The following is a 25,881-nucleotide window of genomic DNA, read 5'->3' as shown; positions in this document are numbered from 1 at the left end:
CTGCTGCCATTTTCTTCTCAAAACCCACCAGAAAAGTGCTGAAAAGAACACGCAAACTGACTATAAGGTGGAACGCTACCAAGCATTAACATCAAGGTGGTTTTCCATTGTGTTAGTTTCCAGCTTTTGGCAGCACCTTGGATCTGATAACGGAATCAGGTACACTTAAAAAGCAAAACCACTTGCTTTTTATATGCTGTATATGCATGACTGTTAAACCCCAGCCAAATGATTGTCTTCATCTGTAACTGACACACCAACATGCTGAGGATCTGTGGAGTATTAACATTAAGCCAGGAGGCCAAGGTAGGAAGGAAATTCTATGGCTCTTCTTTCACTGCAAAGCCCAAACTCTGACATGCCATTACATGACCAAGACAGGACTTTTTTTCTTGTTTATCCCAACAATTACAGTATCTCTAAACAGGAAAGAGATATCTATTTCTGATCAACTTAATGGACCTGAATAACCACCTTCTAAGTTATTGCAGAAGTGGCAGAAGGAGGAAAACTGAAGTTTGGTAAAGAGACAACAGTAGATATAAGACAGGGCAGGAAGGTAGCAAGAATGAAACCATGAAAGTTGTACAATCATTTTCATATTCAGTACTGTTGTGACATTCTCTTTATCAGGGATTCCATCCTTCTGTACTTGGGACTGCCATCCCTGATTACGTTTTATAAGGAAGCATTCTCCCTCCTCTTTTAGCTTTGTATTGGCAGGCGGAAACACTTCTCACCTCCAGTTCCATATGTACTGGAACTTAATAGTGTATGGCTGAGCTCTTGCATGTATGGTATCTGTCAAAAATCAGTGAGTGTCAGCGTATCAGGAAATAAAATGGGCACTGGTATCTTTAAGAAGCAATCTCTGCCATCAGAGGTTGGCACTGGAATCACTGTTTCCTCCTCCACGCATACTTCAGGCAGATGGCATTCATTTGTCTTGCATACACATTTGGCTACGTCAAAGGAGAACATAAACAACTGCAGTTAAAGAAAAGAAACCGCAAATGCCTTTCAATTTTATTCTTACTGGAAGGTAGTGGCATCCTAACATGTCACATTATCCAATGAAAACTGACAGGGACTTTGTCAAGGCTCCTAGCTCACCTAGCATTGATGGTACTAAGTCTTGCAGTAATCGTGGTTTGGCTGTAGTGTTTTGTTCAGCCTGCAGACATGGCATTCCCAATTCCAGATAGTTTTGCTGGGTCAAGACCAAAGTAATCATCACTTACAGAAAGGGAAAGTAATCAGATGTGAAACACAGAGACCATATGATGAGCAATGTGTCAGGCTGGTGCTGCACAATATTCATACAGACCAGCCAGAAATGGGTACTACAAATGGAGCTGGAAAATGGTAATAGTTAAACCATGATCAAGTACTTTTGATGAATGTCCCAGAAAAGGGAAAGTCTGTTCAGAAATAAATGTAACAGCTTCAAAAAAAACCCCAAATAAAATGCATCTAGTGATCTTTAAATCAACTTTTCCATTGGATAAATATATTTGAAATAGTTGTACAGTTCACAGTGGCATAAAGTTCTCTGATTGCTTGAGTGCTTGAAAATATCTCATCAGTAAAAAAATACCAGAGCTGGGGGAGGAAAACCCTCTCTCTGAATTCTGTACATGGGCAAATGCACAGGTTTTGGCAGGCATCAGGTCATTGGATCCATGGGAAACCAGCAGCATCGCAGAACTGCAGATCACAAGTCAGGGGATGGAGGATAAGAAGAATAGTAAGGCCCATTTTCCTGCAATGAGAACAGAATGAGCAGTTGAGCAAAATCCTTCTCCAATACACCTTGGTGCAACAGATGGTGACATCGAGGCAGAAATAAAGAGGTACTCCTGACTTTGTCTTCCACAAGCATAGTGACTGCTACAATTCACCCAGGAAAGGACTGTGCTGGTGGTGAGGCACAAACAGGCCTTGGTTTTGCCTCTGTTTAAAGCAAAAAGTGCAGATTAAAGTTCTGCCATTAAGCCAAAGCTAATGTGATGCAAGGACACCACAAATGCTAGCATAGCCAGTCATTCAAGACAAAGCTGCTTATATAGACACACAGCTCTGGCTACTACTTTGTAGTTACAGCACATCCTCTTCAGAATGATTTGGCCAGTGAAAGGCATTATTAATTTCACCATTTGGTTAGGGGCCTTAGGGAGAGGGGAAGAGTGCTTGTGGAAGGGGGAAGATGACACACAGGTACTATTTATTTTTTGCAGCCAGAGTAAGGCATATAGCAAGTTTACAACATGAATTTTATCTTGCCCACAGGCTCTTGATGTGTTACTTTACAGTTCTTGGCTGAATGAAGGTGGCCTGCCCTTTATGCACATAGGAGACTGCCCTATTGGAAAAGGAGTCTGCTTCTTAGCCAAGCCCTCTACTTGGATTGATGTAGAAAAGAAATAAAGAAAGAAAACAGTTACTTACAGAAGAACAACCTGACACTCTAGGAACCCTCCCTTTCTTCTCCCCATTCTTAAGATGTGGAATTCAGACCCTTTAAAGCTCTGGCAGAGCAGAACAGGAGAAGCACAAGAACTACACTTAGGAACAAAGACTCATGTTTGTTACATACAATCACTTACCCTGGCATCATACTCAAGGACGAAGGGAGGGAGATCTATCTGTTCTGGGGGTATGGCTGTGAATAACTGCTGGAGGCTTTCCACATAGTGGATTTTGTCCTTTAGCCCTGAGACTGTAAAGGTTGTGAAGAACCATGCTGAGACCTGAAAATAAGACCCAACAAACCAAAATTAAGATCATACTGTTTCAAAACCTTCCAGTTCAACATAATACTCCATAGTTAGAGGCACAAAACACTAATACCATGGCAATAACAAAACACGGTCAGGAAGCACACACCAATGACTTCTAGTAAGCACTGCCTTGAGAACTTTTGAACTAACGTTTTCTGATGCCGCACTCCCCTCCCCAGCTGCCAGTTTAAGGTCCCTTTCTACTGCACAGGAGTGACAGCTATTCTGCTGCTTGGTTTCAAACAACACAGTATAGTGGCACGTTTTCACTTCCAGTTTAGCCAGCTCAGAACATGACCTATTTGACTCTTACCCAGTAGCAGCATTTTCAACCTTTTGCCTTCAAACTTCCACAGAATTCAAGGCAATTCAAGGGAGAGGAAACCAGAGGTTTTCAGCTGTTCAAATGTCCTCTTGAAATCTTTCTGGTTTTGGTTGGCTGAGTGTGTCCTTCTGTTTTACCACATTCCTTCTCAAAGCCTTATCAACTTCTACAAGATTTTCCTCTGAAGTAGTCACACTTTCATCTCTTTTGGATGTAAACAGGACAAGGAATTTTTGTTTTGCAAGGGCCAGTAAGACACCATTGATACTTCTACTAGTTATTAAATATTCCTGTTTAGATTGACTACCCAAGCTTTTCCTTTTCAACTCACCTTCTCCACAATTAAGCACTATATTACTTTTTGCTTATTTCTTATTCAGCCTTTTCCTGCCAGGCTGAAGGAAAAGAAAAAGCACTGTTCGACAGGTCACAAATGCTCATATTAGCAGCTACTCATAGGGTCCTCCTGCTGACCCTGCTTGAGGCAGGGGCTGGACCAGATGACCTGTGGAAGCCCCTTCCAAACAATCACTGAACACTCATGCTTAGTACTTGTACTTTGGCTGCAGTATTAAGTTAACAGAAAAGAAGCAACACCACAAGAGAAGCCTTGAGGGAAGTGGCATTTTCCAGTGAACTAAAACATTATGTCAATAAAAATGATCTGCGTGAACACAGCATTAAAGGGAAAGGTTCATGTCTGAAAACGGTCCTGGAATAACTATGCTGCCACCTCAAAACAGAGTATTTTCATGAGAAAGGAACAACAACAAAGAGAAAAGGAGGTAAAGAACAGAACATTTAAGATTGGTTCATCATTTTAAGGGCAGAATTAGAGATGAGCAGAAAGCATGGAGACAGGTCAGTAATGGCATCTATATACATAAGAAGACTTCTTATGAGTGACACTGGGTGATAATTTAATACAGCAGAGTGAAAACCAGGGTATAATAGAGTGAAAAATACTCAATCAAAGTAGCATGCATTCCAAGGTGCATTACAAATGATAATCACTGAACACTGCTGTGGATGTTTAATGTATAAAAGCCTAATAGAGGATATTTTTGCAGCCATCATGAAAACTTTCAGCAGGAAAAGTGATTCCTCCCATCCCCTCAGTATATGAGGGGGTTTGACACATCTTACCCAGTAACACAAAGGGAAGGAGTCTATCTAGAGAACTTTGCTATTTTCTCCATTCTCAATAATCACAGGTTATGGAAACAGTAATATGAGAGCAGCTATTTCCTTACTTGTAAGAGGACACAGAACTTGAAATTAAACCAAACCCCTGCTAATGCGCTGAAAGGAGAGCAAGTTACACCAGAGCAGTCAAAGTTAAAAATCTAGGCATCTGCTGGGTTTTTCCTTTATTTTTCTTGTCCTGCAGTTCTGAATCTGAATAAAAGGTTATCAGAGTCACTCTGCCAAGCTGGAAAACCACAGGGTTCAGGTAGCAGATGTCTTTCCCTCAAAAAAACCCATCACAGCACAGATAAACTGTGCCACCAATCTCATAAGAGTCATACCCCAAAGAGTAACGTATTAAATTCTGGGATATTTTATTACAGTTGTAAGGATCCTGTGTTCAAAAAGCCACAAGTGATTTGTGACAACCTTTATACAGGCATCCAGTCTGCAGAAGTCGCTTTTATGACTGCTACAGGAAAACAACACAAAGATTATTCTTGATAAATACAAAGATTATGAATATCAAATTTGAGCATTCAGGTATGTTTCAGTTTTGAAACATTCTTGATTCACAGCTAAGTTACTAAGTTTATGAAAACGATTGCTCTGGGTGATATTGTCTCAGACCCAGCCACCAATGCTTCCACTCAGAACGCAGGCTCTGAACAGCTTTGTTTGGAGAGCTCTCAAGGGGTGGGGGACTGAGAGGATTCACATAAAAATGCCCTCAGAAGCTCTTTATTTACGTATCAGCAGCCATAGAAACAACAAGCAGGAGTACATGGACATGAAGAGCATGAAAGAACTTGTGATAGCACTTCAAGGGTATCTTAATCTAAGGCCTGATGGTGAAGTGTTAAGAGTTGCTGTCAGCCTAAAAAACTGCTGTTGCCTGTGCTGTGATTTCATCACAAGATTACATTTCAGCAGCACAAGAGAATCAAGCTCTTCACAGATCACAAGAACACTCACATCAAAGCATGAAAAGGCAGGAGCAGTATACAAAAATGGATTGTGCAGTGACACACTCTGATTCAGCTATTCTGTGTTTTAGGTTAATGACTGAACCCCCTCCCTGCGTACAAAGACCAATTCTAGACAGGCAGTTATCCTCAGAATACACATAGTAAACCAGTTTCATATCCAGAAGCCAAAGAATCATGGTTGGAACCAGAAAGTACATTGTTTTCTAAGGATGTGAGTTTTCCTAGAGACATGATTAAAAGCCTCTTGATCCCTTTTAGCTGAGAAATAAACAAATGTGACTCTAAGAGATGGCAGCCATCCACTGTGTGAGGACTCAATACTGCTGTAAAATAGACAGTTTTTATCAGGGATTTAAGACTGAGATATACACACAAGGGTGATGTGTTAGGAAGCTGCATGAATGCACAAGGCTTCCTAAGCAAAGAATGGTTTGGGTTGGAAAGGACCTTAAGATCATCCAGTCCCTGCCACAGGCTGGGACACCTCACACTAGACCATGTTGCCAAAGGCTCTGCCCACCCTGGCCTTGAACACTGCCAGGGATGGAGCATTTACCACTTCTCTGGTCAACCTGTTCCAGGGCCTCACCACCCTCACAGTGGAGAACTTCTTCCTTATATCTAACCTGAACTTCCCCTGTTTTAGTCTGAACCCATCACCCCTTGTCCTATCACTACAGTCCCTGAAGAAGTCCCTCTCCATCATCCTCCTGCATTTGAGACATGGGGTATTTTCCTATGGAAGGAAGTCAATGCTCCAAATAGGAAGATGAATGTGCCAAATGTTTTTGGGTTTTTTGAGGATATTTGAGGCTTCTGAACTAGCAGTCTTCCATGGGGACAACAGCCCTGCAATAGCCAGAAAAGGAGGGGAGAGAAAAATCACCTTAGCAGCCACCTTCTCCACCACAACTTTCTGCTCCATATTCCCCATCACGTTTCATAAGCTGACAGTCTCTACAACAGCCAGCAACAATCCCACTTGCCCTTCAGCTAGAGAAAACGTGTTCTTTTGCCTCCAGCTGCGCTGCTAGAACAGGATAGAACCAAATCCCATTTCCAGCAAATTGAGAATTCTGCATCTCTCACCCTCCCTGCTTCCCACCAACTATCTGCTTGCCCCACAGACCTGTTGAGCCCCACTGCAGTTCCCAAAGGGACAGAGAACATGGCAACAGACTACTGAACATGAGTTCTCAAACTTCAACAACTGAAAAAACCACCACCAACCCCTCCCCCCAAAACAAAACAAACCACATTTCTCATCAAATAGAAATGCATGGTAAGAGAAGAGAGGGATAAAGTGCTGCTGAGAATCTAAAACACTAGGACTTTGTAGCTTCAGCTTTTCCACTCAGCCCCGTGACCTTATTAATGTTCTATGATAGCGCCTACATTTTCAGTAGCATCACAGCTGGAATCTCTAATTCTAGTACTAAGACCTCAGATCTGTATCCTGTGGGAATAGAGACTGGAAGGTATGCTGTTGTGAAGCCTCAGCCTCATCTACATGAAAACAAGGAAGCTCTTAAGTCTCACAGTGCCCCAGCTGTGCACAAGCAAAGAAAGGACTCTCTGGAAATGAGGGGAGAAATCCTTGCTGAACATGTGCACACAGATGGGTTTTTTAACTAGGCGTGTAATTGTCTCAAATTTGATCAACATCAGCAAAAAGCAGAACAAACACCAAGGTTCAGCTGATGTGAACACAGACCATCACATTTCTGACTGCTTTAATAGGACAAACAAAAGTTTCAGCAAGGGCTGCTGCCAATCCTTAGTTCATATGAAGTAATCCTACTGTTGCAATATGAGTAGCGTGTATGAAGTACCGAAGGTTGCGAGCTCCATCTTCTGTTGTCCCACGCAGCTTGTTATCAAGGATAATACCTTACTGCTTGATGAGTTCTGTTTTCCATCTTCTGAAAGCTTAACATGCTTGTTCTGCAACCCATCACAAAGACATTCTTCCATCTTTCTTTGCTACTCTGCACTCTAATCCTGACTAATCTCATTGCTGCTACACACACCGCCCTCTGCCCTTAGCTGGGCGGCTCTAAGTGATATGCAGCACACATACAATACTGTTTGTGGGAAAAGAAAAGGTGAAGCGTCCAGGAAGTGAACTCCACATAAAAAGGATTCCCAGAGGTTTTGGCCAAAAAACAGTAAAAAATTTCTCTTTGAAAGAAACAAGATGCAAAGCTTCCCTCACACACAAAACAAAAGCAGCCAAAGACAGCTGCGCTGCACTGGGGTTTACTAAGGTCGGAAGACTACAGCTAGATCAAAGATGGGGATTAATTTCACGGTATGACTGTGGATCCAGAAGATACTGCTTAACTTTGGAAGTCTTCTATACACCCTTCCTGTTCCTTGTGTAAGGGCTTACATGCTACTCTGCCAACACCCAAAATACACTTCTCTTTTGTACTGTTTACCTCACCTTTGAACGAAATGTTGGGTGGACAAAGTACAGTGCCTTCAAGTTCCTCTTGTACCTAGTTTAGAGAAAGAAAAACATCTTTAAAAGTGACTTCTAATCTCACGCAACCCAACTGGCAAAACAGATTTTTCTGCTATAAGGGCAGATACTGGAAAAGTAAATGTAAAGAAACAAACAAAGCAGAGTAATTATTTTTTCATATCAGCATCATAGCATGCAGTCTTCTATGTGCACAGTGAAAGTTATGGACAGATTATGATTGCCAATGTTACCCAAGCCTCTCCCCTCACAACCAGCAACACACGTTAAAGCCAGACTGCAGAAGCTCCACCTCTGGATAGACACTCAAACAATACACCCAGTATGCCTCTTTAACAGCTCCAAAAGGGAGATTACAAAGGACAGAACTTCCTGGTTTAACACATTTAGGTTTTGAGAAGGAAAGAAAACCTATCTTCCTTTCTCTTCCTTTTGTTATTTATTTAGGTCTTTGTCCCAGCAAAACTCTCTCAAAAATAAACGGGAAACCAGATACAGTGAATAACAAACATTTGCACAGCACAGAGGAAGACCAGAAAGGGTTCTTTTCCTATAGACACTCACTTGGCATCAACAACATCATAGAGTTTCTTCAAGAAGTTAGAGTCTAGTTGATTGTAATCATTTGTGAGTGTGTGGAAGTACACTAGGACATATTCCTTCACGGCAATATGATCCATGACGTGGATGAAATACAGAAGAGCCTGAGCCAGAAAGAAATTAAATTCATATTTGCCAAGAACTCTTTCACAGTTACATTACATCTTAATATGCTTTCTTTAATTCATCCTTTCACAAAACAGGAATCATGAGCCTGGGTGGCACTATGCTTCAGCTACAAAAGCAAGTGAATATTCCAAGTCTTCAACTCAACTGTAATAACTTAGATGTCTCTTTTGTCTACCTGACCTTAGAGATGAAGATTAATTCCTGCTGTTTGCATGAAAAACTAACCTGACATTCTTCATGACTATGCAGTTAAAAAAGCAGGTCAAGCATCTTCTTGAGACAAAAAAGGAGTCTAAAGGAGTCTAAAAATGGTCCAGTTCCTCCTTGAAAGAGGCCACCCCACCCCACACAAAGCTTTATAAGGGAATACATTTTCATCTGCTATAAGAATAGTTTCTATTTAGTCTTTTAAGTCTCCTACAGATGAAGTTTCTAATATTAACACTGAACTACTGTTATAACCAGACTCTTACACCCTGAACATTCATATTCAACCTACAGAACTCTATTTTCCCAAGGTCTTACCTTTTCCATGTCTATCAATGTTACTGGAATATTCCTTCCAACCACCACCATCACTGTGCGGCCACAGTTATCTACACCTACAAAAGAAAGAGAAATCAGTCCCAGACCCTGGCATGGCTCAGAGTAGTTTAGAAGTTGGTCCCTTTCAAATCAGTGACAACCAGCCACAGCTCTGAATTTTTGCAACGTTGTCTGCTTTCCATCCTAACAACAGAGGAAATATGATTAGAGGTACTGTTCTCACTATACCAATAGCTATCCTGATCCAAAAAAACCCCAGTTCATCCCATCTGATAAACTTAAGGACTTACATATTTGCTTGTGTACCCCATATTTATCCAAATCTCCAGTACTAACAACTAACAATCTAATGCACAGATTCCCAGAGCACACCTTATGGACCTCCTGCAGCCCACAGAGCCTTGCCTAAGGCAAACAAAAGGATTTTAAAATTGCAGCTACTGAGCAGAAGGCATCACACAGCCTTGATACTTGCACGAAGATCAAGTACCTGGATTTTCAGGAGGCCAAAGGATCAGCCAAGGTGCTGAACAGACTTTCTTTGCAGCAGCACAGCTATGCTTTCAGGAGCCTGACTACTTGCCTGTTTCTTCCTGTCACGGTGCAAAGCAGCAATAAGGCACTGGGACTACAGCAAGTTTTTATGTTTGAGTATGCTGCTATGTAAAGAGTAAAAGCTAACTGAAGAGTACAGGTTCCCCATCTCTGCTTCCCAGGCTGCAAGGCCCTCACAGCTATTTTCTCCACTGAACTCTCCACTGGATCTCTCCTTAATCTCCCCATCTACTGAACTCAAGGTTGCAAGATGTGCTGACCGTGGTACTTGGCCATTAGTATTAAGAATCATATACAGAGGACAGCATCACATACCTAGCCTGAGAGAAATAAAATAAGCCATTTTGTTCTGGAAATCTCTAGTTGCTTTGTTAACTGCTTATTCTGTACACTAATCACCTGAAAGCAATATTAATTTCTTTGTAGTGAAAGGGTGGAAATAGTTCTTTTGGTCTGAATTACCTCATACTGAGCACCTTACGTGTTGGCTTATTCTAACAGTACTGATTTATATCTAAAGCTACAGATAATTCAGGTTATGCATGTATCTTCATATTGTTAGAGGAGAGCAGTTTGGGAGTTTACCACAAACTGGTTTTCAAAGCCAATCAAGAAAGAATTCCTGCTTTACTGCAGAGATGATGCCTAGCTCTTGGCCAGGCTTCCAGCTTAATAACATGACTTACTGCACACTCATGTCCAAAGCAAATACTGTATTTTTCTTTAAGTTATCATACATCAGAGATTGGTACCCTGAACTTACCTGTCTGGTACAAGGCTTTAAGAGAAGCAATATCAGAGAGGTCTTCAGCTCTTGCCTGACACAGCCAGCGATTATAACTAGAAAGTTAAAAACATCTGGTCAGATCTAATCCCTCTTTGGATTAGCATTATACGCCTTAAGAGGTTTAAGGATTTTGGTGTCTTAGTTACCTAGCTACTGACTTTCAGTAGGGCAATGAATATGCACCAACTAGTAACTATAGTGGCATGGCATTTGTGTTAAAAAGATCTGAGGCTTTTTCGATTCAAATATATCACTGTTTGAAAAAAAATAGGAAAAAAGTAATCTTTAAAGAGTCTAGAAGTCAAATATAAATTTGGAGCAACCACTGCTACATACAGACTTCCCCCCTTCCCACCCTTTGAATGGTGAACAACTTAGTGCCTCATTTGACAAACCAGGCCAAGTACTGTGCTTCAAGAGGACTCCAGCATGCAACTGGTTCTAAGAAAGTGATCATGCATGTTAGGATTAGCTGGAGTAGGGGGAACAGAAGCCTCAGAATTTAGTTATCTTTTTGTTTTGAAAGACTGAAGAAAAATGTTTTGCTATGTGCCCAGGGCCTCAGGAGCTTGTGGGCAGCACTGAAAGCAGGTGACTCCACCAGAAAAAGCAGTAACAAAACAGTGACATCTTGTGGCAAAGAAATAAGGCAATTGGTCGGCTGCACTGGATACCCCAGGGGACATCATTAACTTCCATTTCCCTCCTATCACTCTTTTCCTTCTCACTTCAGGAGAAAGGCTACTACAGCGATCCAGGATGACACCAGGCTTTGTATGTATTTCTGTGCTAAAAGATTAGGCTTTGCAGATAACAAAGTCATCATTAGGGTTGGTTCTCAGAACAGCTAACTAACACACAACATTCACACCGACAAGGAAATTCTCACTTCCTCTGATGCTGTTTTTGCAGTGCTGCCTCTGACAACTGTCCCTGAAGGATGAGGCGTCTCTGTTTATCAACATCTCCCTCCATGCGGGCAAAAGCATGGGAACCAATGAAAGACAAATCTGCCTCCAGACCCTCTTCATCTGAAGCATCTGCAGTAGAAACAAAGGTAGTGTAAAACGTTCAAGCTGTGTAAAAGACAGCGATGCTGCTGCTGAATTGCTGTATATCTCAGTGAGCCAACCCAGTCCTCATGCTACAAGCCAACATAAAACCCCACGATGTAGGCCTGTTATCACATTACTACCATTGACAGATTATAGCACGTGACTAATAACTACAGAGTCCCTTAACGTGTTGGTTTGCCTGGATAAATCTTAGTCATCATCCTGTAACAATGGGATAACGGTAAACTGTTAAAAAACAACACCTGAAAAGAGTGACTTGGGTTTTACAGGTGTCTCACTTGTCACAGCAGGAAAAATAAGTGTGCAAAGGAACAGATGCTGCAGCTTTACTCAGCTTGAGAAGCTGTACTTTAGAAGCGGCTCACTCTTTGTATCAACACTGCTGTAGAGCTGGCAGTGAACTGCGTTTAGGTATTTTTATAGTGTTGTTTACAGCATGATTGGGTGATGAAATACAAGAGTACAGGACAGGCTCCCTTGCTGGTGACAATACCAGAATGCTCCACTGAAGCTGATGCTATCAAAGAGTACCAGCTAAGGTTTCTAGCACTACCTCTAGGCAACCAGAATGGGAGCCAAGCTCTCCAGTTTTTAGTGTGACATGCTACAGTAGCAATGGGACAAAAGTGCAGGATTCTGCTATGCCCATTCACTCCTACAGATGCAAACACAGTAATTTCACAAATTATTAGCTAGTGGTTGAATGCCTAAGAGTGAACAGCCACAGCTGCAGATACTGTTCTAAACAGCATTTTGGATGGGGGTGTGTGTACTGCTGGAGTCTGATCAGCAGCAGTAGGTACATCAGCTATCAAACTGAACAGGAAAATGGTCTGATCCTCATATCATAGTCAGCCTTATCCCAACCAGCCATGCAAAAGTAGAAAACCTTTGAAATCCATTCAAAGTTATCTGCTTTTGATGGTTTCATACTTCTGAAGACACGCAAAACTCTTGACAGCACTGCTTAATAAATAAGGCAGTGTGTGCCAGCTGTGCCCATTTATACATTGTTTTGCCATACACATCTCACTTCCTTAACCCTGATGTCTAGCCAACCTCTTTACAAACAGACTTCTTTGGTAACCTCTTTACAGACTTCTTTCACTGAGCTTTGACAGCCATTTCCCCAAAACTGATCTTCAGGCTGATCTAGTTCTATCTTTCAGGGAGCTTCTGCTGTTTTTCACTGAGCATCTGCTAGTTTGATACACATGAATATGATGCATATTCAACAGAATCTTATCATTTGAGACAGCATTTGCTAATATGTAAGCAACACTTTGCTAATACAGAAGCTAGACCATTAACAATAACGCCTTTTTAAGTTAGGGGCTGCACAAGATTCTGCAAAGTCTGCAAAAGTCCTTATCATCCTGTAGAAAATTTGCAAAGGGAATGAAAACTTAACTATCCAGGCTCTTCCCCCAAGAAAGCAGACAGAACAACAGCTAAATACATCCTCTAACCACATCATTCTACACAACAAGGCAGAAAGCAGAAGTTGCTGCTGTGGAACACATGAAACCAGCAAGACAGCTTGACAACCGTCTTCATTATAGCCTGCCTTAGGTGAGGTGAGTCGAGGTAGGAAAACATCTCTCTGCTTCCTATGTGCCTTTCCTGGTTTTCCACTGATTTTCACACAGAGATACTTATTTTAATGTTCAGTTAAGAACTCACCATCTGGAACACCCGGCTTTTCAGTAATCCTGATCTGCCGCTCTGGTACTACAGGCTCCCCTTCTGCATTGCCAATATCTGCAGGGAGGTAAGGCAAGGATTGTATCTCTTCTTCCAATGATCTTGGAAAATACAGAGGCAGCAACTTCTGGTAAGTGGCCTACAAATAAGAAAAATGCGTGAAGGGTCCATCACGCATCCTTGCTCTTCAGTTGAGTAACAACTGCTCAGGGGTCTTCTCAGCAGTTTGCTGGCCAAGTACTACTTCCCTCAATGGCTTAGTTTCTTTGGGCAGAGTAGCAAATGATGTTAAGAGGAAACTACTTTAACCTGCATGAACTCAGGAGACTGCAGATACTTTAGCTTTGTAATGAAGTTGCAACATGCATGGATGACAGACTTCAGTGAAGGATGCTTATATTTAAGCGCACCACTACAGAGATTACCTTTAGGGATCTGGTGGGAAAAAAGAAAAAGCCATCACCAGCCAAGAGAAACTCTACCCACATGGACGAAAATAGTGGAAATCCCTATTAACCATGTAGTATTTCATGTGTTCTCCCCCAAATGATTAGGAGTTTTAGAATCCCCAATAAATGAGTTATTTTCCTCATTCAGATGCCACAGAACCTAAGCAATAGCGTGGGTGTCCTGCCCCGGGACTGCCATTAGCAAGTCCAAGGTACAAGAAAAGTCAATATTCAAACTGCTAGCCTCTGTCTGGACAGAGATAAGTCAATGTCCAGCTTGTTATTTCAACAAGTCAGAAAGCAAGATATTTGTAGGTGATGTGTGGGCATGCTAAACTGGCTCTTTTTAAGCACAAGGGAAGCAGCATTGTGTAAGGAGGAAATCTTGAATGAGGCATTTCCTTTCTGGCTGGCTGATGCCATCCAGCACAACTGCATTGCTATAACCACTAGCATTGGTTTCCGGTTCATGGAAGCCAGAAGTGAAAACATTTTGAACATGACCATAGTGACTGCTATAAGAGCATAAGCAGTACTGGGAAAGATGCTATGCTAGTAGGAGGCAGGAGGACTCTCTGGGACCAAAAGCCTATGTAAGCTGAAGGAGAAATCTGAATCCAGCTCTACAGTGCAGGAGTTAATACTGCTGCAGAGAAGACTGAACATGCCCATGAGTTTTGGTGGAATGAATGTCGAGGAGATACCTCTTCAAGCTCAGAGACTGCAAACACCACCTTCTCCAGAGTCTCTCCATGAATTTCCAGGAACCTTCTCACTGTGCCTGCAAGCAAGAAGATTAAATGTAGTCAACAAAACAAGAGACATTTACATACAAGACTATAAGCAAGGAAGTCAAGAGTGCAGAACAGACACACATAGCTCTCATACAAAACAGCTTCACAGGCTATACACAAGCATGGATTAAGTGGCAGTTTAGCACACCAAATGGGCTGCTTGCCATGTTGGAAGTTCCACCTCTATACTCTCCTGTTGCTCACTTTAGGGATGGGTACAAAAAGAGAAGAAGTCCCTCTCTCATTTTAGCTTACAAGGTATTCCACAGTCTGTGGAATGTGATTCTACGGCCTGCAAAATCAAGCCAAGTCCACCCTTTACAGAGACCTGTGCAAATTGCCAAACCCAGACACTCCTAGAACAAGTCATCATGCCTAAAGTTACCAGGAAAGCAAGACCATAAGCAAACTACAAGAGAAGCTGGTACAAGACATTCAGCCACACAAAATCTCAGGGGTCAGCTATGCTCAAGAGGCATCTAAAAATTACATTTGTAAATCATGACAGAGTTTATTTCCTCTATTACTTTTCTGGAACTCCACCAAAGCTTTGGTATAAATCAGGGATGCAGTCAAGTTCCTAAACACTTGCAGCTGAGGGGAAAAAACGTTTTGTAACCAAGCTCCCAGTCAGACATATCCCTGTACAGATGAGGTCCTTGAGCTGCAATAATCTTGACACGTCAGGATTTTCAAGTGCTTTCCTGTCAGACTGCCAAGAGAGAAAGCGTCCAAACAAATAGGTTGGCCTGGCAGTATTTTATTAAGTACTATATAGCCCTACAGAGACACCAGAAGAGAGCAATAAAAAACCCCACTCCACAGAGTATACATTAGTGTGAGCTCTTTGGGAAACAGCAGAAGAATTAAAATAAGAGGAAAAAAGAAAAAAAAAAAACCCAGCTATTTCCAAATACTTCCTGTGCAGAAATTCGTGCATTCGAGTTGACCTGCGCTACTTTACAGGACAAATGCAGCTGTGCGGTTCCAGAGCAAACAGTGTTCTGAACCTATGTGAGCAGATGTTTTCAGATGTCTCACACAACAGGCAGATAGAGAACACAACAGAGTAATCTGTTTCCCCAGTATCAGCACCTCTGCTGAACACAGGGTAGGAAAGATTTCTCTAGCCAGCTTGCACAGCAAGAGGAAAACCCACCCCTTCCATCTGCAACAACTTCCCTATTGTGCAGGAGTACCCTGCAGGAAGTCTAGGGACTGGGTGGTGGTGGTGGAAAGCAGACAGGAGCAGGCCAATAGAAAAAGTCAAAAAAGAAAGGGGGAAAGTAAGAATGAGGCAAGTATACAATTTCTTCTCCGAGCTCTTTACTAGAACTATTTTCAGCCTAGGAAATGTTCTGATTTGTTTTCAACAGCCTTCATTTTTTTAATATAGCTTCCTCTTGAAAGCAAATTTGAGAACTTTTAGGTTATATAATGCTTTTGCTAAGAAATTTTATAAAACAAACACCGTAAGCATAAGAACAATTTCCCCTTGTTCATTCTGAACCTGATTCATACTAGCATTGTTTAAAGGTTCTTCTTTTGGGAGACAGCGAACAGCTGACTCCTATTCACGATTTTCACACCACTCATGAGTTCACAGACATCTATTACACTCCCTTCGAGTTCAGCGTATTCCAGCCTGAAAAAGACTTCAGCTTACTTAGCTGTTTCTTGCCTTTCCCTATTCCTGTTGACTTCCTCAACTTCCACTTCTGCTATATTCTTTCTGAATGTGCAGCTTTAAAGGGTGGACAAAACAGAGATTTATAGCCTAACATTCTTAATTTTGCTATATCTTACCCAGCTTGCTGTTTTGAACTCCACTGAGCTGCTGTGTTCATGGAACTATTATAATCTCGATTTTGCTCTGCAGGATTAGCCCATCATTTTGCATGTGAAGGCATCTTTTCCAGGTTATTAATTAATATATTGAAGACTATGAGTTCCAGAACAGATTCTCACAGATATTTACTGATGACATATCTGAGAAAGGATCATTTGTTTTTATCCTCTATTTCCTGATCAACCACGAAAGGCCTTTTCTTTTTTACAGCCTCTAACAACAGCCCCCTAAAAACACAGTTTCCCCATATCTACAACAACCTGTCAGAGGTAAGTTATCTACTGAATACTGCCATCCAGTTTGCATCGCTTTCCAACAAACTTACGCAGAGCTATGTGGGTTGCATCCTCCAAGGGGTAGCATCTTTTCAGAGAGTTAATGACACAAAATCCTATGGAGCACATTGCCTGTTCCCTGAAATCCAGAAAAAAAAGCAAACAAATAAAGAGACAGATGAGGAAACATGTCTGGTGGTACAGTAGCTAACACCAGTACTTTTTATCCTCTGCAGCAATCCTCTTTCAGGTTTTTGCAGAAGGATTCTTTCCTGGCAAGATGTATACATACCACCATTAAACAGAGGAGAAGGGAACCATTAATGATTCCACAGTTTCCTCTTGTGTTTGTATTCAGATTTCTCCTTCTACCTCAGCTACATTGTTCCTGCAGTTTTCCATATCCTGAATGAAGTTCCTCCCTCAAGCTCCCTGCAATCCTTTGCAAAATACTCTCCTTCCAGCACAGGAGTGGCAGTGAGGAGGAGAAGGGGAAAAGAAGGTGCTCTTTATTTCAAACATTCTCCCATTCTTCCACCTGACCTACCACTTGTTTTGTTAAAGGTCTAGGCACAGTCCAAGGTGGCTTACTCAGTACTAGGTGTGATTAGAAAATCACTGGCACAGGGGTAACACATATTTTAAGATCAGTAAGATGCTTCCACCAGAAGAATAAATCAGAGGTATTACTAACACTCATCAGAGGAGCTCCAGCAAGCTCAGAGTTGGTAGACAATTTCACAAGTAACAGAATTTACTCTAGAAAACAGATTGACCAAAAGAATTCAGTAACCAGAATTATTAGAAACTTTAGACTGTTTATAACATGTTTCAATCCAGGCCTGACCTTGCTAGTTACTTCTGAGGCAGAACAAAACCGGCATATGCTAGAAACCTTAGCTGTAACCTTGATTATGAAATGATTACTATTGTACTGTAACACACGGGGTAGATTTGAAAGAACTGATCTTCCCAACCTTAAGAAATTGTTAAGTAGGTTTTCTGACACTGCTCTTGTTCAGGTATTTTTTGTAGCTGCTACCATTACAGCAGCTGTCACAGGAAAAGACCGGAATACAGGAAAGAGCACAGATAAACAGAAAGAAAAAGACCCATTAGCTAAGAGGAAGTAGAAACCACCACAGATGAAACAGAAAAAGCTAAAATCCCCAGGAACCATGGATTTAGAAATAAACTTGCACCATGACTCAGGTTTTAGATGGCTGATGAACAGAGGCCAAATATACGAACTGATACAGCAGTCAGATCTGCCTATGGGTATATCCATGTGGCTGCAGAGATACATGAAGCTGCTGCCTGAGAAAGCTCATTTAAAGCTTTTCACAGCGTGAAACCCAACGCACTTACCAATGCTGCCTCTCCTCAGATAACTGACTACTGCACAGCTCTAGCTACTCTGTTTCGGGACCCAAACCAGCTCAGATCTCTCTGCACATTTTGACAAAAGGCATGAAGTATACCATGAAGACACTAATGTTCTTATGTCCTTAACCCAATCCAGTACGTGTGAGAAGACATTCACAGACATTTGGCCTCTGTGCAGACCTGAGCAACTAGAATCGATGTGCAAACCCTCCTAGAAGTTGTTGTGTGCTTACTTGGCAAGCTGCAGGACATTCCGGTAGCAGCTGTATAGAGAGCTCTCGGCTGCTGTGCGATACCGGCTTTTGTATTTGGGTCCCACGGTGTGAATGATAAAACGTGCAGCCAGATTAAAGCCTTTGGTGAGTTTAGCCTCGCCTGTCCTGCACCCTGAAACAAATAAACACAAGGATAAATGCCAACATCACGATAACAAAGCTAGAAGCATTCAAGCCCTTGACTTCCTCCAGAGTTGGACGACTCCACATATTGAAGTCAGTGTTTTAGACATCAAATATTAAGGACAGCATTCTATCTTGTATCAGCTGCTTAGTATCATCTAGTCAGGTTGAGGTGGCAAGAGCTGTATTCATTCCTCTCACTTTTAAAACTATGCATATATGGACAAAGCAGAAATTGCTAGAAATGCTGTCTTCATTGCACTATTTACCATGCTACATAGAGAGGCAAAGTGAGAGATGATTTAACAATGTGAAGAGAACTGATGCACAAATATGCTATACCACCAGCCATAAGGCCTTGGTTTGGGGAGACTGCTTTTTGAATAAAAGGACTAAAAGTCTCCTCAATCAAACCCATCAGCTGTTTGCAAAGCTATTAATATATTAATACATTAATAGACCAAGCACTTGTTCCATCTACGCTCCCAGTACAAGGTAGCTTGCTTTGTTTTGCAAGTTTCTTCATGTCCACAAGGCAGAAGAATGATTCTTATGGAGATGACACTTTCTTGACAGACTAGTCTCCAGGCAAAGAAGTTCAAGCCACACACTTAATTGTTCCATTCACAGCACCCTCCAGTTATATACTCTAGGATCATTTACTGCATGTGGTTTTGACTGCTCTTTGGCTACCCCCTGAAAGTTACTCATACTTAATTCCTGTCATTTTTCACATGGGAAACCTGTTTGTCAGGACTCCTAATGACATCCAAAGACCCCTCTACTTCCTTCAGTGTGTCAATACATTTTTGAGAATGAAAAATCCAGTAACAGCTATAGTTTTTTTCTATTTGTTTTTGAAGTCTGTTTTTATTTTGGCACCTGGAAGAAAGGCCTACTAACATCTCCCCTTCTTCACCCAAATCTAGTCCACTTCAGTTCCAGACAGCTGAAGAACTACTTTGCTATCTTCAAAGACAAGTATTTTCCATCGTCTTCCTTGTGCTTGTACAGCTGCACTTCAGTCTCTGATCTGACTGAAAATTAGTATTTTCACTGAATCAGCTTTTAACCTGATCTTATAGGTTAAGGTGCTAGTGCCCATGAAAAGGAATGAGATGTGAACAAGTGGCTGTGACCACCTTTCTGGCAGCAGTACTGCAGTGGCTTGGTTTAAACCAATCATGAAGGTGTCCACTGAACAGGAGTGTTCACCTCCCTCACTCCACTCTGTTCTTTGTGGCACTCAGGCAGGCACTCAGGAATATAACAGCATACTAAAACTAAGAGTCCTCTTCTGCACATCCTCCAAGATATATCAGCTCAAGGGAGCAACTAAGTAAGCACAATATGGAAAACGTAGAAGCTAAACCTGAAGTACTCAATACATCATCTGTGGACCACCCAAGTCACACAACTTGAAAAGAGCAAGCAAAGGCCTGCTGGAAAAAGTGACTTATGAGAAAGAATGAAGCAAATTTGAGTGAGATAGAGTTGTGAATTCAGTATGGAAACTAATAAATTCCTACAACCAGATGTACCATCAGTAATCTAACTAGACTTACATACACTTAGTACATCCCAATGCCTTCTGTCTGGAGATCTCTACAAAATTTATAAAACTAAAATGAACAGCAAGTATTATTCCTCTTTTAAGATACAAGGTGAGGTGAGCTAGTAGAACAAGCTGCACAGATCAAGGTCTGTGGCAAAACAGTCAACAAAGTCAGTATCTTTTTAATCTGATGAGATTCAAACATTAGAATGGCTTCTCTCCAAGTTTAAAATGGAAAGTCTGAATCCCCTATATAAAGTGTGCAATGGGAAAAAGTCTTGCTAGAATTGGAAGACTACTGTGCATTGCTGTTACAGAACATCCTTATTAGACTGCAACAAGTATGTGTTGATAGGCACACATATATCAGTAGCACTTCATTTGCAAGCCTGGCCCCTTGGCTATAGTAATCAAAACTACATACTGTTCCCAGGAATGCACAGGTTAGCTAAGCCTTGAAGAAAGAACAGGCCTTTGAAAGGTCAGCACGTCACACACTTTAATATCATGATTTTTCTTGAAGTCTATGAAACATGAATATATACCAAGCAGTAGGAATAAAGCAGGAGAGCACGAGCTGAAAATCACCACTGCACCCATTTTTAGCTTTAGAGCAGAGACCATACATTTCCACTTCTTCAACAAAAGCATTCTCCTATGAAAAAAGTTCAATGTTAAATAGGAAATAATGTAAAAAGGAGGCAGAGGTGACAAAAGAATCAAACTGATTTCTAAACTAAGTTGCCTTCCACTTCCACTACTGTGACAAACACACTAAGGGTATACAAAAGCCAAAGCTGCAACCCAGCCTGTCTTTCCTCCCTTGTGCAAGACGCCAGCGGAGCGTCACAGACTTGATTTCCAAAAAGATCTTGTCACAGGATTAAAACAAAGCTATCGTGTATAGGGAGTCACGAACCTGCAGAATGCGTGCCTTCACAGGGGTAGAGGATGCAAAAATGCATATAACTCAGCATGGTAAAAATTTAGGAAGCTAAGCTAGCTTTCACAAATAACTCCATTCAGAGCTGACAGATCTCAAATTTTAAGGACGCTTTGAAATGTTGCCCCTCTCTTCCTACCTCATAGAGCACACAAGAGACCCAAGTTTATTTTAGATGAATTCTGGCATACATAGCAGGGTCCTAACTATTCTGTAACACCTGATGTATTTTAACAGTTGTTTCCACCCAAAGGACAAGCTGACATTTCCCTCCCCTATGAAATGGTTACTTTTTCTTCCAGGTTACTCACAAAAAGCAAGCTAAATCAGCAAAACATGATTTTTATAAAAACCAGAGGATGTCTATTCAATTATAGTTTAACCTACTGAAAGACTGAATTAGAAATATTACTGCTCTTCTATCCGTTTTGTTACTACATGGTAAGGTTAGGGCTGTTCCCCGAGAGCGAGCAGTACTATTCAGAGATCAGCTGGGTTTCAAAATACAGCTCAGTACCATAGTTATTAGAAATCTGAATTTCTGCCTGCAAGCTAAATTAGACTTTTGTACGACCTTGGATAACTAAGAATTTTTTGTTCCTCACACACAAAGAAACTCTTCATCTATCAGGCACTGGGAATAAAACTGAGTATTTGTAAATCTCATTATCAGCCATAAATTCTGTTAATAAAGAAACCAGGTCAAAGAAACCTCACCCATTCCCAGTATTGCCTTCCGTTAGGGATGGTCTTGTAACTTTCTAATGAAGTAGTTTGTTGTGCTGAAGAGGCAAATGAACTGAACATTTTAAGTAGTTGCTAAGACTTCATTTAGACATGCATTGTTTTATCAATCCACCTATTGTTACAGTTTCCTGAGTGGCTGTGTGTGTACATTAATATCCTGAAAGAGGATACACAAAGTGTACACTAGAACCCACTTAATTTCTTCAGTGATGAACTTCAGTTCCTGTCTTCCATGGTATATACATACTGAACAGGATAAAAACAAGAGAATGTACAAGACTGGTGCCTTGAGCGAAAGCTTTGATAAGCTAGCTACTCAAAGTGGCTTCAGATGAAAGCAGGAACTACAGTACAAAGCAATGGCCAAGCAAGGTGAATACCTGCCATATGCTTTCAAGGATCTGCAACCTGAACAGCAAAAAGAGAAGAGTCTAGATTGGCATATGTTTCCTCCATTTAGTTCACATTAACACCAGATGTCGGGGGCGAGAGGGGGAAACCACTACAACCTGATTTCATTTTATGCCCAATTCTGATGCTTTGTACTATGCAAGGACAATGGATTCAATATGATACAAATGTCTTCAGTTACTTACCTTTGAGCTTTTGGAGTTCATCCCTCAGGTCAGGCCCAGCATGCATGAATATACTTTCAGATACTGGATTTTTATCAGTGAGGGACTCATTACTGGTATTTACTATGGCTGTGCAGTTCAACAATGCTACATCACCTTTCCTGAGGAAATAAGGGAACGGTTTATTGCAGGCCAAATGTAAGATTAAGCAGGATATACTCAAACAAGTGCTAACAAGCAAGGAAATGCCAAGTTAAAGGAAAAGCATTAGCAATACTCCAATGCCTACAGAGTGTAGAAGACCCCGACACGCAGAATCACCCTTTACTGATGAACACTGCATGCAATCAGTCATTTCCTTAAAATCTCACAAAATCAACAGTAACTTACTTATGCATGTAGAAAAACCAGCGTTTTAGTGGTACGCATGGCAGCTTAGCTAGCAGAATATGCAAAGCAGCATGTTAAACTGAGGAAGTGTAGTATGTTCCACAAAACCCCAGGTATTCACACTTGGAGAGGGCAGTCCTTGTGATATGCAACTTTCAAAACTCCAATGATTTTTTGCATGTACTTTCTTCAGCTTGCATGCACACTACTGAGGGCACCAGAGCTCCTGCTCTTCCTCAGATCACTGAGGATCGAGAGTGACACTGCAGCTAGACAAGTTTTCATTGCTTTTGTTCCAAAACTGTGACCTTGCAGTTTGATCATGTTTATTCTGCTGTTCAAGGATCAAACATGCAGAAGATAAACAAAGCAGAGATGTGTGAAACAATGGAGTAGCAGAACTCTGACCTGCTTTCTGTCACAGCAGCAGCCATGACGGATTTTGGGATCAAAGAGCATAGGAAGGGAAATAAAGATTCCCACATGCAGGGAGAGATTCAAATAACTGTTGAAACTGCACGTATTTATTACACCTAAGCCCTTAATCAGGTTCAAGAAACCCATTTCATGGCATGTATTAACCAGAAATGGGTTCAGGCTGATTCCTGAATCTGTGTCTCTGAGAAATCCTCCTCTCTTCACACTGATTAACAGAGCTGCTCTTCTACAGAGCAGGTTCAAGCACCTGAGTTACAGGAAAGAAAAACTGATGGAGCAAGTTCACCTCAGCACACTGCACTTTATCAATTGATTTTGGCAGAAAAACATGGAAACAGAACACCCAATGGAGTGAGAGGAGAGTGGGGGGGAAGAGCCCAAAGCAAGCCACAAGAACCACATAAAAGAGAGGTACTGATTTAACCCAGAAAAGTGAATGTAAAATAAACCCAACAGCAACAAAAAAATCTATCAGACAGCGAGAGTACTTTTAAAAAGTTTAAAAAAATAATATCAAAATGCCCAATTATGTTTTGATATTAATCTTACAGTGTGACAGCAGTAAATACGCTTCCAGTGTGCTGCATCAAGGAATGCTTATGCACGTGCAATTTATAACCCATGGTGGAACAAAATCTCAGATTTGCAGATTTACAGTGAAGAAAAAGATTATTTTCTTCTCAGATAAGTAAAGTTTGATTCAAGAAAAAAAGGTTTAAAGCTTTATTCTATAGCAGTGATTGTTACATGAGGCAGTAAGATCGTGCAAGAAATGGAGAATTACAGCAAACAAACCAGAAGCACATGGAACTTACCATAAAATTATTTTTGCATTGATGTCTTTCCTGTATGGAAAAGGTGACCTAATATCAACTTGAGCTTTTTCAATAGGATTTTGGTGAGAGTCCAGCTGCTTAGCCTCATAGGCATCAGTCCAGCCTGGCAGACTGTCAACATCCACAAACTGGGAAGGAGCACCCAAGGGATCCATGGAATGGAAAACAACAACTCCTTTCCTCTGCTAACTTTCCACACTCCAATTCTCACTGGAGTCTTCCAGGTGCTTTAAAGGAAGAAAATCAAATCACATCAGCAAACTGTTCACTGAACATAATTCCCGAGGAGCCAGACCTTTCCCAAGGCTGCAGTGCAATTACAACTAGCAGAATACACAGTTTTCCCACCTGACTGCTCCCTCTCTGGTTTGTTATCTGTTCTCAAAAAGGCAATGCAAATACTAGCAGTAAGACAAACCTTTTCCAGTACTGCAAGACGAAAACACATTCTCTAATCAATTGGTCCAACTTGCTTGTGATCTTGCGTTTTGAAAACTCTGAAAACACATTTTCAAGTGCAGAAAGGACCTCAGTCTTTCCAAAAATGATTATTTCTTTATATAAAGAAAAAAGCAACCTGTAGCAGGGTTATGTACAATCCATCCCTTCAGATTTCAGTCTAGCCCTGGGTCATACTTAAAAAACAAAACAAACCAATCAAAGAACCTCAAAAGAACATACACAACCTCCCAAACCACCACAACCCCCAAAAACCCTAAACACAAAGAACTGCCTTGCAAACAAAGCAATGAACATCCCTTCCTCCCCCTGTATCGTACAGCTCTCACAGGTCAGCGATTCTGAAGCACTACAAATAAGGCATACAATTGCATAGGTCTTACAGGCACAGTCTTAGGGGCAAAACCCCTTCACTCAAATAGGTTTTGCAAGAATGGGAGGAACGCTGTAGGTATGAATGCTGACCCAATGAACTCGCAGGCTCAACTGTAATATCTGACCTTTTTAAAGTCAGAGATGGTACTGCTTGCTGGATTAAGACTCAAACTCACCAAAACATACCTTTCAATTGCCAGGACATAACACCTAGGTTATTACATTTTCACTGTAACTACTAAACTATACTAGTGAGTTAAGCCAGCACAAACATACTTGCATAAGTAACTTCAGTTTACCACATATACACCTGCTACTTAACCTTTTCACAGGTTCATAATTGACAGCATCCACAAGGGATGATTCTGAAATATGAATTATGAAGTACATTCACTAGCTATGGAGAAACACCCTCAATAACCAAATGTCCAACCCCAAACTGAGGCATAATAAAGGCTGCCTCTAGAACAAAGATACCCACAAGCTCAAGGCCAGGTTGGATGGGGCTTAGAGCAGCCTGCTCTAGTGGAAGGTATCCCTGCACTTGGCAAGGGTTATAGCTGGATGAGCTTTAAAGTCCCTTCAAACCAAATCATTCCATGAATCTAGGAAGAACATCTAAATGAAATTTTTGCCACGAAGAGTGGGGAGAAAGGCAATGAGCAAGAAGGTAAGAGCAGTTGGACTGGCTCCGAACGAAAGCTCAAAGATGACAGCTTCTTCCCTCTGATGACCAGACGAAAACAGGGGCCTAAATACGAGATAAGAGGCAGGCACAAGAAGGGCGCACATCAGCCCCTGCTGGATGTTCCCCTACGCGCGTAGCACAGGGCCTCCATCAACGGACCCGACCCCTGCGGGGATGACGGGCTCGGAACGCGGAACGAAGCGCTGCGAGCGGCATCCAACGCCTACGAGCACCCTCCACGGAGGTCTGAGCTGCTTTCCCACCTCCCCTCCACCCTATCAGGGTAGTGGTAACCTGCACCGCCGGGGGCAGAGCCGGTGAGCGGACAGGAGCTTCCTCCCGCCCCGGTTCGGTTCGACCCATTCCGGTCCCACCCAGCCCTCCCACCGCACAACCACCGGCCACAACTCACAGGCAGGCCGCGCCGCTGCCAACCCCACCCGGCCGCACGGTCCCGGTCGCCGCCGGCTCGGCGACATCCCCCAGAAATGCGCAGCAGCCGCCGCACGCTTCCGCTTCCGGGAGGAGCCACACCCCCTCCCGCCGCAGGCTGGCCCGTT

The 25,881-nt window shown here is 41.8% G+C and overlaps 1 protein-coding gene across 3 annotated transcripts; it reads right to left on the bottom strand.

The window, feature by feature from the left end:
* Positions 1-1,014: 1,014 nt before the first annotated feature.
* Positions 1,015-25,853, bottom strand: GDAP2 (ganglioside induced differentiation associated protein 2). Of its 3 annotated transcripts, none has more exons than XM_061365363.1 (14): positions 25,734-25,853; positions 23,779-24,026; positions 22,157-22,296; positions 18,151-18,304; positions 16,582-16,670; positions 14,318-14,394; positions 13,144-13,303; positions 11,274-11,424; positions 10,361-10,437; positions 9,022-9,098; positions 8,332-8,471; positions 7,729-7,783; positions 2,607-2,750; positions 1,015-1,762 (listed from the first exon to the last, which is right to left on the bottom strand). In XM_061365363.1, exons 2-14 carry the CDS (start codon positions 23,952-23,954, stop codon positions 1,715-1,717), a joined length of 1,488 nt encoding a protein of 495 aa, XP_061221347.1. In that variant the 5' UTR covers positions 23,955-24,026; positions 25,734-25,853; the 3' UTR covers positions 1,015-1,714. The 3 variants fall into 3 exon arrangements, with proteins under 3 accessions (XP_061221347.1, XP_061221349.1, XP_061221350.1); XM_061365365.1 differs by lacking the exon at positions 25,734-25,853 and adding an exon at positions 24,218-24,296; XM_061365366.1 differs by lacking the exon at positions 2,607-2,750.
* Positions 25,854-25,881: the final 28 nt, after the last annotated feature.

This window comes from Neopsephotus bourkii, unplaced genomic scaffold (assembly GCF_033783945.1).
Source record: "Neopsephotus bourkii isolate Nb327-2 ecotype Australia unplaced genomic scaffold, CSIRO-AGI_Nbou_v1 NB_1287, whole genome shotgun sequence".
In the NCBI taxonomy this organism is placed as follows: domain Eukaryota; kingdom Metazoa; phylum Chordata; class Aves; order Psittaciformes; family Psittacidae; genus Neopsephotus; species Neopsephotus bourkii.
This window is presented reverse-complemented; position numbering and strand designations above follow the sequence as displayed.